This window comes from Neolamprologus brichardi, chromosome 18 (assembly GCF_056152115.1).
Source record: "Neolamprologus brichardi isolate AB-2024 chromosome 18, ASM5615211v1, whole genome shotgun sequence".
Taxonomy (NCBI): domain Eukaryota; kingdom Metazoa; phylum Chordata; class Actinopteri; order Cichliformes; family Cichlidae; genus Neolamprologus; species Neolamprologus brichardi.
This window is the reverse complement of record NC_142121.1, coordinates 26,423,689-26,437,856: the sequence shown is the minus strand read 5'-3', so window position 1 is coordinate 26,437,856 and position 14,168 is coordinate 26,423,689. Positions and strand designations below refer to the sequence as shown.

Below are 14,168 nucleotides of genomic sequence, written 5' to 3'. Positions count from 1 at the left end.
AGTGCATTACAGTACAGAACAGTGGAGAAAGTTCCACACTGACCTCTGGACAGCGAGGACAGGGCCAGTTCAGTTGCAACATCTGATGATCAGAGGTATTTCCAGTGAAACATTTTAATGTTTTTCTCTGCAATTTAAATCCTATAGTCAACGACAATACAGCAAAGACATCATACGAAGTGCTGAAATGTTTGTTTTTTTAGTGTCAGCCGTCTATTTCGCAAGTTGAAATGGCAGCAAACAAAAGCTGAATAGGTTAAAAAAAAGTTTAAAAATAATGTTCCTCAATTAAACAACAGCAACTCAGAGAAACAGGACATGACCTCACCTTATTTAAACTCAAGTGAGTTCCTTTCTAATGTTAGAAAATTGCCACTTTTTGCAGTAGATAGTAACTCAAAAGTTACATTCAGACTGTATCATCTGTTTAGTTTACTGTCTCCTTTTTTAGGGAGTTGAAATTGTAAATGCCGTGGTTGACTGAGCTTTCTTTTGTATCACTCTGACAGGATTAACATGTTTTCACAGCATCTCAGTGGGGAGTGCTTATGCTTCCCGAAGTGGGAAAACCCCCATACTTTTGTTCTGAACTAGAACATGCCTGCTGTCTTGTATAGAAAGCATAAAATTGCATGATGTAAAAATGTGTAATAAAATCCTTTACAGCTGCTTAACAGACAATGCTGCAGGACAAGCTAGCCTGAAAGATTCTGGGAATGGCTCTAACTGCACCCAAATTAACTATCTATGTAATTCTGCCCCACTGTTCCATCTCAGCCAGCAAGTACCTGCATATTTGCAGAAATAAAAGACAAGACCATATGGTGAAAATAACTGGTGTATAACCTAACTGGTTATGTGCAGAGCAGCCCAGAGAGGCTGTGTCTCTCAGAAAAAAAGATGGAGAAAGTTTTCAGAATATTATCAGAATATTTGGTGCAGAAAACTATTTTATGTTTAATTTTTTGTGCTGTTGTTGTTTTGTTTTTTTAGTGAATCAGAGTTGTAAATGCAGTATCTGAATAGCTCAGAATTCAAGACTGCTGCCGTTATCCAGCTGGAGCTGGCACCTACCCTGCTTTGACCTCTCAGTGATGCAAATCAGCTCGAACAGAAAACTGTTCCTAACCTATGCAAATGGGAAATAAAAGGAAGCGACTGCCTGCTCTTGTTGCAAATGAGTTGCATAAAGCTTCACCCCATTCAGATAAAGCAGTTGAGCCAAGGAGGCGCAAGTAAATTTGATACAATTAACTGGCAAAAAAAGAAGAAGCTGAGACCCAGTGCATGATATTTTGCTAAATTAAAGAATGTTTTTGCTTGAAAAATAGAAAATATTTTTTTCATTTTGATGCCAGTCTGCAGTCACCAATTTCACAAAAGTGACAGGAACACCAGAGGAGCGACAAAACATTTTAAAATAAGATTTTATCATGACTGCTTATAAAAAGTGCTGTCCAGAGACAAGAAATGCATTTCTATGGTCATTTGAGAAAAAGAATAGGATTGAGCTAATATGTGTCCATTCAGTATATTGCCTTAGGAATATTTTTTTAGGCCCCTATTTAATAAACTTGATGAAAAAAAAATTAGAATTTAAATTTTTTTCCCCCAAAACATGATTTTTTCTTCAGTAAAATGCAAATTGCCCACTTCAGTTTTCGAATTTGTAATGAATCCTTATAGGACAAGTTTGTGATTGAGCAAAGTAGAAAGGTTGAAAAGATTAAAAAAGTACAGTAGAGGTGGATGAGTTTAAATTCCTGGCGTCAACAATTCAATGTGATGGACAGTGGCAAAGAGAAATGAAGAAGAGGGTGCAGGCAGGGTGGAGACAACGGTGAGACAAAAGGATCACAGCAAGAGCTAAAAAGGCGGTTTGCAAGGTCGTGTGGAGGAAATGCAGAGGGTTTGGTGTGACAGAGGAGGATACTAAGCAGAGGGTGAGATGTAGTCAGATGTTCAGTGACCCCTAAAGGGCGCCGCAGGAAAAAGAAGAAGGAGAAGATGAGAAGGAAGAATCATATCCAGCACTCAACAGAGAAAACAAACACCTTTTAACTGGGAACATCTGATTTATTTCATGCCAGGAAAGGCACATTCATACACTGAATTCAATTGTTTTAATAGGCTATATAATGTTATATGCATCTACATTCAGGCAGTGCATATAATATGATTCCCTTGAATAAATGCCACAATAACATTAACATATTTTGTTAACCACAAAAAGATATAGCACATATGAGCACTGACAATTTATATATGCACACTTTTAGCATAAGAAGAAGTACATGTGCACCCTGTAGTCCATACAGTTTTACTGACCTTTTACACCAAAAGAGACATACAGTAGTTTGCATCAGCAGCACTTGTTGGTTTTTATAAAGTCCATAGAGAATATATAATGTTTTAGAGCCGGTTCCATTTATTCCCAAACTATTTCTGTTCATTTGTTCCTGTTGCATAAATCCAGTCATCTCGCATCTGCACTCTCTCTTAAAATGCATATATAACAAACCAGCATGAAGAGCACAAAAGTCCCTCTTTTTTTTGTTGTTTTTTTTCTTAACCTCCTAGGACCCTGCGTCCACATATGTGGACATCACATTTTGGGTTATTTAGACCAAAATACTCAATTTTGCTTTACAAGGGCCTGATATCCACTTACGAGGAAATTTTAAATGAATATGCTCATATGTGGCTCTTATTTTTCTTAAAAACAAAAATAAGGTTAAAAAAAGTCTGGTAATTCTTTGTTTTTACGTTCATCGGCTCCAATATGTCCAAATATCAAAGAGAAACTAAAAATGCACGCCGTGGAAGAGTTCAGGTCTTAGGAGGTTAAGGGGATTCTTCGCCTTTGGCAGATTCATATTTGGGCTTCCTCTGACTTACATCCTCTGTTACACATAACAGTAATCTATCCAGTCAACAGATAAGCACTGTCAGGGAGAATCAGACTGTGCTTTTATTCACACTTTACTGTCCCACTATGAGACAAAGCAACATTCACGAATGAATGTCTAACAGCGAGCAGCACGTCCTGCTCATTCCTTCAGTCCGACATAAGTAGATATACAGTGTAGGGTGGACGGGGAGCAGCAGGGTTAGGTAACGCACACGTGTTTCGCGATCAGTTATTAGCTTAAGACAACATTTTTATCAGTTTGTTGCTGTTACGCCAGGATAAAAACAGAAATAAATAAACAATAATAATACTTACACACTGAGAGGAACCATTTCATTAAAAGACAATTGTGCTGGGAATTTATGGCAATATATTGCAACTGTCTGAAACAACCCTTGTGTACATATCTTTCCATACTCTGAACTCATGCAGGCTCTCAGTACTTTTTATCCTTAGGATAATATATATATATATGTGTGTATATATGTATGGTATCGAGGCAATGGCTGTTAATCTGGAAGAGAATCTCTCTCGGCTTTGATGTTTGTTTTACGTTTTAATATTAACTATGAAATCGTTACACTTTAATACTGACGCGTAGCATTTTTGATTTTGAGTTTAGTGCAAGGAAAGTAACTTGCTTCTGTCATTTGTTAATCAGTCAGGTTGTGTGTGTCTGAGATGCTGTACACTGCATATTGTGTGAATGTGGTTCCAAAACAATATGGTACAAAATTTTTTTTTGTATTTGTGTGTTTCTCCTTCAATCATATTGTCATTTATGTAAGCATGTGACACAGTTATTATCCACATTTCACATGGACAGTGTAGTATATTTAATGCATTTAATCTATTTTTCCACTGTCTGCATTTAATCAAACACAATTATTCTGTTATAAATTGCTCTTCACACTCCCTGATTCCTCGGTTGACTATGTCTGATGTTTTTTTTTTCTTCTCTTCCACTGAAAGCAGAGTTAAAATGGATAAATTAGCCATTTTATTAAGGTAGAACAGGAGCTCTTTTCTGCAGTACTTTACAGAATATATATGATGGAGGCGAGACGATTCCAACAGCGTTTAACGCCTTTTATGCCTCGTCGGTCAGTTCTTCACCACAAACATTTCATACACAAATCATAGTCGGATGGTGCCTTTTACCTCCAGACTTTGTGTTGGTTTGCAAACATGGTGAGATGGAGGACAAACTGGTATCAAAAAGCGTAGCAGAAACTGACTGTGTATCGGCGTCCGCCCCTCTCATCATACGTCCTTTCCCGCTTCATCTCGGAGCACCAGTGGTCATCTACATCCATAAGATGTGACCCTGTTTTAAACAGCTCTCAGCCTGGGAGCCTTAGGAACACATGCCAACCTCCGAAAAATAGGCCTTCTCCTTTGCTCTTTAATAAAACTTTATGCCTTGATGGTTATTTGTTCACAGGTTTACTGTTTTTCAGTGTGTGAAGAGTGTCACTGGCAGCGATCGCCTTCTCTGTGTCTGTCTTGCTGCTGCCTTTTCTTGACATGTCGGGCTCCCATAGAAAGAACTCATGCAGGAGGGTGTTGACAGTTTCAGGACACTCCATCATGACCATGTGACTTCCCTCTTCGATTACTTTTAAGAAAGCGAACAGGAGGATCTAAAAACAAGAGCCAAAATGGATAATCTTACAACAGATCCGAATCCAAAGCTATGAGACAATAAATAATAAATGAAACAAAATAGTTCTTGTTTGGATAAAGGTGTGATATACCTCTGCCATCCGCTGGTCCTCATCCATGGGCACAAACTTGTCACACATGCCATGAACCAGAAGAATGGGCACAGTGAGCTCGGCATGGTATACCTCGTCCCCCTCGGGCCAGTACTGACCGCTCATCATGGCTCGCAAAACGAACGGAGACACATTGAAGGCATTGCCCTGCTTCAAAAGCTGCTTTTCTTTGGCACCCTGACGGGCAAATCCAGCTCTGAAGATTAGAAAAAGAAAGAAAAAAACGTTACCAAAATCTATTTCCTGTACATTTTAAAGATAGTAAACATTTTAAGCAAGCTATTATTTATCTATTACATCTGTCTGTCACAGTGTGTCACTACTGTTTGCAGCATCACAGCGTCTTACTTGAGGAAGCTCCAGGCCAGACAAGGTGACAGACAGTGAAGGACACAAGACGGCAGTTGGAAGATGGAGCAGAGGCTGGGCTCCAGGGCTGTGGGACCCCCTCCATTGATCATTACTACCTTATGGACCAGATCGGGATATTCGTGTGCCAGGAAGGTACAAAATGACACTCTGGAAGAGATATAATGGGGTAGGTACAGCATGTTAATCACTGTACGCCACTGACTTTTCTAAGCTGACCCGTAACACAAGCATCTCACAAATCCTCACCCATATGAGTGGCCAATAAGAATGTTGCGTTTACGAGCATATCTCTTGAAGATGGCTCGCAGGTCCTCCGCGAGGGCATAAAAGGTATAAGCTGCTGCAATCTGTGGCGCTGTGCTTGCTCCGTGACCTGCCAAATCTGGCGCAATGACCTCGTAGCCCAGGCGGGAGAAGAAGTCCAGCTGGCTGCTCCAGATGTCAAGAGATCCTCCGACGCCATGCACGAAGAACAGTGCTACATCCGAGTGCGTTCCTTTGCAGCTTGAGATCGTCCTCTTGGAGTCTATTAAAACTGTGCGCTTGGGTTTGCGACGACGGCGCCGCGGGGGCGGAGCAGGTTTATGTTCCCCAGGCGGTGGAGGAACTAGAGGAGGAACAGGGTTGGGGTCTGGAGAAGAGGCTATGTCTTTGTAGTCAGCAAGCTCCACCTCTACAGTGCTGCAGGGCTCTAAATCCCCATCCTGACACTGCAGAATCTCAGAGTGCAAAACATCCCCGAGATTTTCGATCACCAGCTGGCCATTTCGGTAGACTGTGATCTTCCTCTTGCAGTGGACAATGCTGCCACTGTCGCCGTCATTATTAGATATGGGAGAATCTTTATCATAACAGTCAACATCTGCATTGTCCTTTTCAGCAACTTGTTTTTCTGTTTCTATGGGTTGGCGCTCGGGGACGATATGCCGCACTCTCAGGACTCTCCCAGGTTTCACCTCCACATACTCAAAACCATCAGAGGGTTCTGATGACTCCAGGGGCAAGACTAGATTGGCAGTCTTCCCAGTCAGGCAGCACAGTATCCCTTCAGTGATGCTAGTCAGCATGGTGTTTCCCTGCAGGAACAACATCACACAGACACAAATAAAACATATCAGTACTCTGATGCTTCCTTTGAAATAAGGGGAGGAAAAAAACATTTTTAATGTCTTGCCCTACTTTTCACAGCTCATTTAGTCTCACAGTTACAAACATTCAAGCATTCTAACTTGTTCCATTTGCAGTGCTTTGCCAATGGCATTGGCTGCACTGCAAGAAATCGGACCCAGCTTGATTCCTACAAAACTGAACCCAAGCTGTTTCCTAGCAACAGAGACACAAGGAAAAGGCTTTCTTTATCCTTCATCAGTCCAGAGCCAGAAAGAAAGTACGCCAAAATAAAGGGTACTTTAACACATTTCAAGATTAATAGCCATATTATATCCAACAGAGCTGTTTAAGTCTCTACTAACACACTCACCTCAGTGACTCACCTGGCTTGACATTCTGATGCATTCAACAAACAACTGCAAAGCAGTATTTGCACCACACACCATGTAAAAAACCTAGGCCAAGCTAGATGTCTGCTATTAATAACCCCTCCATTTCACATGGTCAGAATCAGGATATATATAAATAGAGAACTCCAGTCAGAGGGCATGACACATGTCTGCGGACTGTGTGTCTCACGACAATGTGATAGCAGTTTTCCAAACTGCATTCTTTCCAGTGGGAGATGAGAGCTGGTTTCTATGTTTCCGTTCAGGTCCAGCCACTGCTTGACAGTCTGCTGTCAGCAGCACAAACACACACGTTAGCGTCCCCACTTTTGATACAAAACACGGTTATCTCTAGGAAACACACAAGGCTGAGTCACATCTTCAGTAGCTGGTGAGACTTTATTGTTTCCTTGTTTGCTTCCTTGTTTAAGGAACTGCTGTTGTGTCTATGCACTATGTATGCATTATCCGCACTATCATTCAGCACACTTTTGTGTGAATGCAAAGTGATCTCACTGGATGCAAAATGAACCCTTATTTTTACACACAAATTGAAAACCCTTGTAACATTTGAGTTGAGCTGCATTTGCAACTCATCACCAGTTAGCATTATGTGCATTATTGTAGGATATTTGTGCATTCCCCTATATTAATGCGCATTTTGGCAAATTATACTAAGTAGTACAAAGTACAAAATAGTACAAGAATGTAAACATGTTGTTTACATCTTTATTGTCTTCCAATCATGCTGGGTGCTTAGTATATTTAATGATTGGTACCTTGATAGGTTTAAAGAAATATAAAAACAAAATGTAAATAGTGGGAATGATTATTTGTTGGTGGATGTCTGTGGAAACCTGACAAAAACAAATCCTTTAGGTATATTTTTGTATATTGTGCATGTGCCAGTTTTTCAAGCACCGTACACCTTACATTAAAACAGAACATCAACACAAGAAGCAAAATCCTCCCCAAAGAGCAAGGTTATTACCATGCTAGTCTGCCAAAACAAAACAAAACAAACAAAACAAAAACACATAGATAAAAAATATTCTACATGGCCACCGACAATCAACAGATCGGCACAAAACAAACTACAGCAGCACAAATCCAACAGTCCTCCCACTCAAATCTGGGCTTCTCTTCCTGACCTACAATTCTCCAATCCCGCCAGCAGGTCTGGAACATGGCTGTGGGGAGCAAGTGTAATGGTTTCCGCGACATCCAACCTCGACCAAAGTCAGGGCTGAAGGTTACTCAGCCATGTTGAAGTTGTTTGTTTTGTGTGTCTGCATTGCAGAATATTTAGGTTGACAGGCCTGCCAACTCTTACAGTAACACACATTCGGTACACTGTGTGCTGCTGCATTTCCATAACAAGAGTCTAGCAGAGTGAGGCGCAGTCTGTCAAGATGCACGTGAAGTGAGTGGCCTATATTTTCAACATGAGACCGTTATGTTAAAAACCCCTGATGCACAAACATCACAACAACACATGATTATTATGATTATTATTTTTTAAACAATTCATACATCGCAATAAGAAGAAGATTCAAATACTCACAAATATACGCACCAAAAATGTTTATATAAATATTTATATATATATAACAGCTTTAGGCTTCACAAATAGTGCGATTTGAATGATACTGCTTGTATTATTCATAATCTGTTATTATTTTTAATCCTGTCTCAGGCGAAATGCATGCATGCATCATGCGTGCAGCAGTTTATTGGCGCTGATATGCTGCACAGTAAACATCAGATATCCAGATGTCACAGAGCAATACAAAAAAAGCTAAAACAAAACCAAAATATTTGCATTACCTTCAGAAGTACTGATGATTAAGGTGATGAGAAACCTGCACCCAAAGATGACAGTCAAGGGCCGACCACACAGTACCGAGAACGGCGTTGCATCTGGCGCAACAATTTGTCTACGCTAGAGATGCTGCAAAACAGTAAAAGCTCCTTATTGGCCCAATTAGACCGTCATTACAGACCGCAGGGGGGCATGGAGTGAAGATAAAGCATGCATCCATAAAAGAGTGCCACTGGTAGTTTAATGATATACCCATTACGAAAACAGACGCCCGTCTTTTTCTCGCTTCCTCTGCATCCACTGCGCACTCGGGCCAGACCCTACCCAGCCCTGCTGCCCTTGAATCCGCAGCACCAGCAGCAATCTTCGGGTATTTTCGCTGCTGAGTGGCGGTGGGGAGGGCGAATAGAAAGAAGCTGTATATTGAGGAGGCCAATGAGAGGCGCCTGTTTGCTTGTTGCTAGGGCTGACAGGCCAGCAAAAAAAAAAAAGAAAGAAAGAAAGAAAAGGGGGAAAAGACTGTGTGGTCTTGCCTGGGCGCTGAAAAGGAGACAAATGATAAAATGACTGTCCAGCTAATTTAATCTAAATAAATTGGGCTGGCACGTGACCACAGTCGGGGATCTGCGTGGGGTCTTATTTCAAATCCCACATCTGATTGCGGACTATCATCATAAAGTGTCACCTGAGAACGAGTTATTGTTGCCTCACCGCCAAGGACAGACGTGACCTTTCAGTTTTAATCGAACACATTTCGAGCAGTGCCCCCTTCTTGAACTCACATAGCAAATTGGTAGGCCTGCTGCTGTGACAGTCCAGTGCCAGTCACTGGAAAGCAATCTGTGACGTCTATTGGGCGGAGAGCCCGTGAGCCAACTGGGTGCTTTGTTTTATTGCTTGGCGTAAATAATCATTGGTTTATCTGTTTGTATCTGTGTTTTGGACGATTAAAATTCAATTTTAAAAAATTAGGCCTTTATCACTGATACCGGCCTAAAAACAAAACGTGCGCCAGTTCTTTTCAGGACTCCTACCGTGTGCAGATTATTCACGAAACATCATCACTGTAATGATAATGTACTGCACAAAGGGTAGACTTTAAGCAACAGCTTGGTTATGGAAAAGTACTGAAACCGACTGTCAGTAGAGAGACCTTCAGAATTTGTGTTTGCATATCTCTGCTTATGTGTGTATTGTCTTATCACATGGTGGTCTATTAAAATATAGCAACAATGCAAAAAGCAGACCCTCCAAAATGCAGGTGAATTACACATATAACATTCTAGATGGCCACCAGAGCACTCAACAGCAATTACACTTACAGCTCAAGGAGTCCTCAGTCAGCATGCCAGGATAGACTATACAGAAACTTTATTATAAAAACATCTTCTCACATCTAAAGCTCACAAGCTCAAACTGAGCGTTAGAGAAAGGAAGAAAGGTCATTTAAGTGACTTTGAAAGTAGAATCGTTGCTATTGTCAGAGTATTTCAGAAACTGCTGATCTACTGGGATTTCCAAAACATGGAAGAATAGCCTGAAAATGAAAAAAAAAAAATCTAATAAGTGGCAGTTCTGCTTTGTTGATGTGAGAGGTCAGAGGAGAATGGCCGAACTGCTTTGAGCTAATAGGAAGGCAATGGTAACTCAAATCCCTACTCTTTATAACCAAGGTATTCAGGAGAGCACGATTGAATGCACAATATGCCAAGATTTGAAGCAGTTAAGCTACAGAAGACTGCAGATTCAGCTAAGAACAGGAAAATGAGGACATGGTTTACACATGTTACCTAATCTTGACCAAAGCATGGATCCACGCTGCCTGGTATCAACAGTTCAGGCTGGTGTTGGTACGATGGTGTTTTCTGGACACATTTTATGCTCCTTAGTAAGAACTGAGCACACAGCCTAGATGACTGTTGTTGATCACTATGCCCATCCCATTGCTATGACCACTGTGTATCCATCTTCAGGCTGCACCCAGCAGAATAATACACCCTGAAGTCAAATAATCTCAAATGGCTTTCTTGAACATGACAGTGTGTTCACTGTACTCCATAATCACCACATCTCAATCCAAAAGAGCATCTTTGAGATGTGGTAGAACAGGAGATTAGGATCATGGATGTGAAAACAACAGATATGCAGCAACTGTGTAATGTGTATGCCAACATGGACCAGAAAAATGTTTCCAACACCTTGTTGAATTTATCCCATAAAGAATTAGGGCTGAATTAAGGCGATATGGGGGTTCAACCTGGCACAAGCAATGTAAAACTCATAACATGTCTGGTGGGTCATTCACCCTATTAGAGCAGTTAGAATATACAAATGCTAAATACCTTACACCAACGTAAATGTTGTGTAAAAACTTAAAATAAAATAAAATAAAAGTCAGTCCAACGGGACCAAAAGCAGTTGTACCGTGACTCAGAGTAATATCCAAAAATACCTAATTTTAATGTAACCATTTCTGTGGATCTTACACGCTGGGATCAGTAGGTGGCAGCATTCACCTTTAACGTTGGTTTGCAGTCTTTCAACAAAACCAAAGAAGAAGAAGCAGCCCTGCCTGTGACATTCACTGCTCTCATGTCGGTGTCATCTGTACATTCCTAAATATCTCAAAATGAACATTATGCTGTCCTCATTTTCCAGACTGCGTGGTCTAACTCACGTGCGTAGGTAAGCGACTTAAGTTATTTGCACGCGAGGCTAACTCCGAAGCAAACAGTGTTTCTTTATGAGGCTAACATTGAAAAGCTAGCTTGGTATTCAGTTAGCAGCATGGCTAGTTGCAGTTAACCTGGATAGATACTCATGGGAACTTCTATTTAGTCGAGCAGTGGCTAAACCAAACACTACTGATTTACATTTATAGGCGATGTTACGTTTCATTTCTAATAAGCAGTGTGGGCATGGGGGAAAAACACAGAGTAATAATGTTTGCTATAAAGAACTTTTAAAAAACAGTTTTGGGGGGTAACTGAAAAACTTTTCTACTCAAATTTTTGCACAAGTTATTTTATTCGTACAGTATCCTGCTTATATATGTTATGTAGAGGAGACCGGGGCCAGTTGTAGCGATCTGTTCCTCAAAGCGGGACCAACTTTCTTTGATCATGCTCATTATGGTTGATCAGCCTACTCTAATATAGGTGTTGTTTGCTATAATGCAAGATTTTTAACAGGGAACCTTTTAATTGTCCCAGGTAAATATCGTATTCAAGTAAAATGCACTTATAACTCAACACAAAGACTTAAAACCTATTTTGTAGAAGCTAGAACTGTTGTAAAGTTTCTGGAAAAACAGAAATGAATGTCTTGAACGTATACTCTACAATAACACACACACACACACACACACACACACACACACACACACACACACACACACACATACGTACGTACGTACGTACGTGTATATATATGTATATGTGTATATATGTGTGCGTGTTCCTTTTATGAAAATATGACCAGTATATTTCACGTAGTCTGTGAGCTATCAAGGAAAGTGTAAAAGATGTTATAATTGCCCCCAGTCCACCACTCTTTAAGACAACCTGCACTAAATTTTGTTTGCAAATTCTTAATTAGTCCCTTTATTGTAAATATTGAAGCAGTGCAACTGATATAATACTGTTGTGAAAAAATGAAACCGTACACATAAACTTCATTATGATAAATGGATTTACAGCTTGCACGACGTTACTGTATTATTGTGGCATAATTTTGAAATTAGAGTAACATATTTCAACAACATTTTAATCTTTGTTCTTCCAACAGCATTCCCACAGCAGACCTAACTGGAACCTCTTACCTTAGATCGTTCAGCAGCTGGATTGGTCCTGGAGCAGCTGCTAGACCACAGGTTTTCAAAGCTTCAGATACAATTTCTTCACAAGCTGAAGGTTCAGGAGTGTTTCAGCAGGTTCCCTGGCAGTACCAGCAGGTACGGACCCGGAAAAGAGGCACCGAGTATCAGCCCAAAAACATCAAACGAAAGAGAACCCACGGCTGGATCAAAAGGATCAGCTCACAAGGAGGCATCGAAGTGATTCTGCGGCGGATGTTGAAAGGACGGAAATCGCTCACACACTGAAAGTTCCCAATGGAAGATTTGACTTTAAAGAAACAGACCTTGGTTCTTATATGCTGAAGGTGCTCAGCATGCAGCAAAGAGTGTGTGGTCGGGGTCTGGCAGTTCCACAGTATTGGTCTTGAGAGTGTAAATGTGCCCTGTAGTTTTGCCCACCCAGTCTGGTTAGGACGGTTTTGGTCAAAGTCATTACATGTTAGCACATTTGTTAATTTCTTTTTCTTTTTGAGTAAACATTGTTGACTTAAAGAAATAATGTTCCTATAATAAAATTATTTTCCAGAATCTGCATGGTTGGCCTGAAAATGAAAATACCACCTTCACTTCTGTTGGTTTTATCCTGTTTAGAATGGCTTTTGTAGAGTCGCTGTGCTCATGAGCATGATCAGTTCATTTGCAGCAAAAAAATAAGTCTGTGTTACCTTAGTTGACACGAAAAGGTACATACATTATTTATTCTGCATATCTGATAAATGTGTATTGTGCTTGAGTAAATGAAACATCACAACAGTGGCCTAAACAACTAAAGATTGCCCTTTGGTTTGTACCAAAAAGCTCCTTTTTTGATATTTGACAGATACAGAGGCTCAGAATTAACTGGACGATTGACTAACAATCAGTTTTGTGGCCAGATTGGCCCTGTTTCGTCATTAGTCCATGACAAAATCACTAAAAAGTGATCAGATAACACTTAACAGTGCAAATGAATAATGACCCAAAGCATACTGCAAAAGCAAGGCAAGAGTTCCTTAAAAGGAAACAGTGAGGTATTCTTTAATGGTCAACCCGACAGAGCATGCTTTCAGGTATTATATACAAAACCAAAGGCAGGGAGTCCCACAAACAAGTGGCAACTGAAGGCGGCTACCGTCAAGACCTAGCAGAACATCCCAACAAATCAGAACCAGAAGTACTTTACTCTTTTGTACTCCTTGGTATAACTCAAACATGCATCTAATTTAGAAGGTCTTCATTTAGGCTGTACAAATAGTTTGTTGCTCTAAAAAAGTCCTCCCTAAAGCCAGGACATCTTACTATTTATCAAATAAGAACAACCCTAGGTTTCTCTTCAGCACTGCATTCAGGCGAACAGAGTCCAAGCTCTGTTGATCAAACATTTCCCTTAACCTTAACTAATAATGACTTGAGTTTCTTTATAAATAAAAATTTTAACCATTACAAAAATAGTCACAGCCATGCCACAGATGTGCTTATAAGAACAGCAACTTTTAAAACTGCTGATATATCTTAGTTTACTTCAATAATGTCTTCCCCTTAACCATCAATCTGTCTTTTAGACCACACTGACCCCTGTTGAAACAGTAGTTGTTAAAGAGCTTGCTGCAGAGTTAGAGTTTGTGCCAAGATTTAGTGCATCATAGCACAGCACTAGTGAAAGTTATGAATGATTTTCTGGCCTCTGGCAGGGAACTTTATTTCTATGTATATCCTATTAGACCTCAGTATTTTACTACAGAGAGATTTTACTACACACGGTTGCTTTTGCACTGCACTGATAGACTACAGTTTGGTTATGTAAATGGGGAGTCTTCACACACAAGTTATTCATGTTCCACATAGACCAGTACTTTTTACATTGTACATGCTTCCCCTAGGCAACATTATTAGAAAACACTGCAAAAGTGTCCATATTTTCATTCGTATACAGATGACATTCAGCTTTATT

General features: G+C 40.2%; 2 protein-coding genes across 2 annotated transcripts; one reads left to right on the top strand and one right to left on the bottom strand.

The window, feature by feature from the left end:
* Positions 1–2,055: 2,055 nt before the first annotated feature.
* abhd8a (abhydrolase domain containing 8a) lies at positions 2,056–8,745 on the bottom strand. The gene is made up of 5 exons (XM_006786767.3): positions 8,388–8,745; positions 5,308–6,137; positions 5,038–5,208; positions 4,669–4,885; positions 2,056–4,554 (listed from the first exon to the last, which is right to left on the bottom strand). Exons 2-5 carry the CDS (start codon positions 6,126–6,128, stop codon positions 4,342–4,344), a joined length of 1,422 nt encoding a protein of 473 aa, XP_006786830.1. The 5' UTR covers positions 6,129–6,137; positions 8,388–8,745; the 3' UTR covers positions 2,056–4,341.
* Positions 8,746–10,940: 2,195 nt separating this feature from the next.
* On the top strand, positions 10,941–12,766 carry mrpl34 (mitochondrial ribosomal protein L34). The gene is made up of 2 exons (XM_035906122.2): positions 10,941–11,067; positions 12,169–12,766. The coding sequence occupies exons 1-2, from the start codon at positions 11,012–11,014 to the stop codon at positions 12,482–12,484; spliced, it is 372 nt and encodes a 123-aa protein (XP_035762015.2). The 5' UTR covers positions 10,941–11,011; the 3' UTR covers positions 12,485–12,766.
* Positions 12,767–14,168: the final 1,402 nt, after the last annotated feature.

Excerpts from the sequence above, each read along its gene's own strand:
- abhd8a (XM_006786767.3), bottom strand. The coding sequence starts at position 6,128 with ATGCTGACTAGCATCACTGAAGGGATACTGTGCTGCCTGACTGGGAAG. Across the intron at positions 4,886-5,037 it reads CTGGCCTGGAGCTTCCTCAA|AGCTGGATTTGCCCGTCAGG; the intron begins GTAAGACGCTGT and ends TCTAATCTTCAG. Across the intron at positions 4,555-4,668 it reads AGGACCAGCGGATGGCAGAG|ATCCTCCTGTTCGCTTTCTT; the intron begins GTATATCACACC and ends TCTTGTTTTTAG.
- mrpl34 (XM_035906122.2), top strand. The coding sequence starts at position 11,012 with ATGAACATTATGCTGTCCTCATTTTCCAGACTGCGTGGTCTAACTCAC. Across the intron at positions 11,068-12,168 it reads GGTCTAACTCACGTGCGTAG|CATTCCCACAGCAGACCTAA; the intron begins GTAAGCGACTTA and ends TTCTTCCAACAG.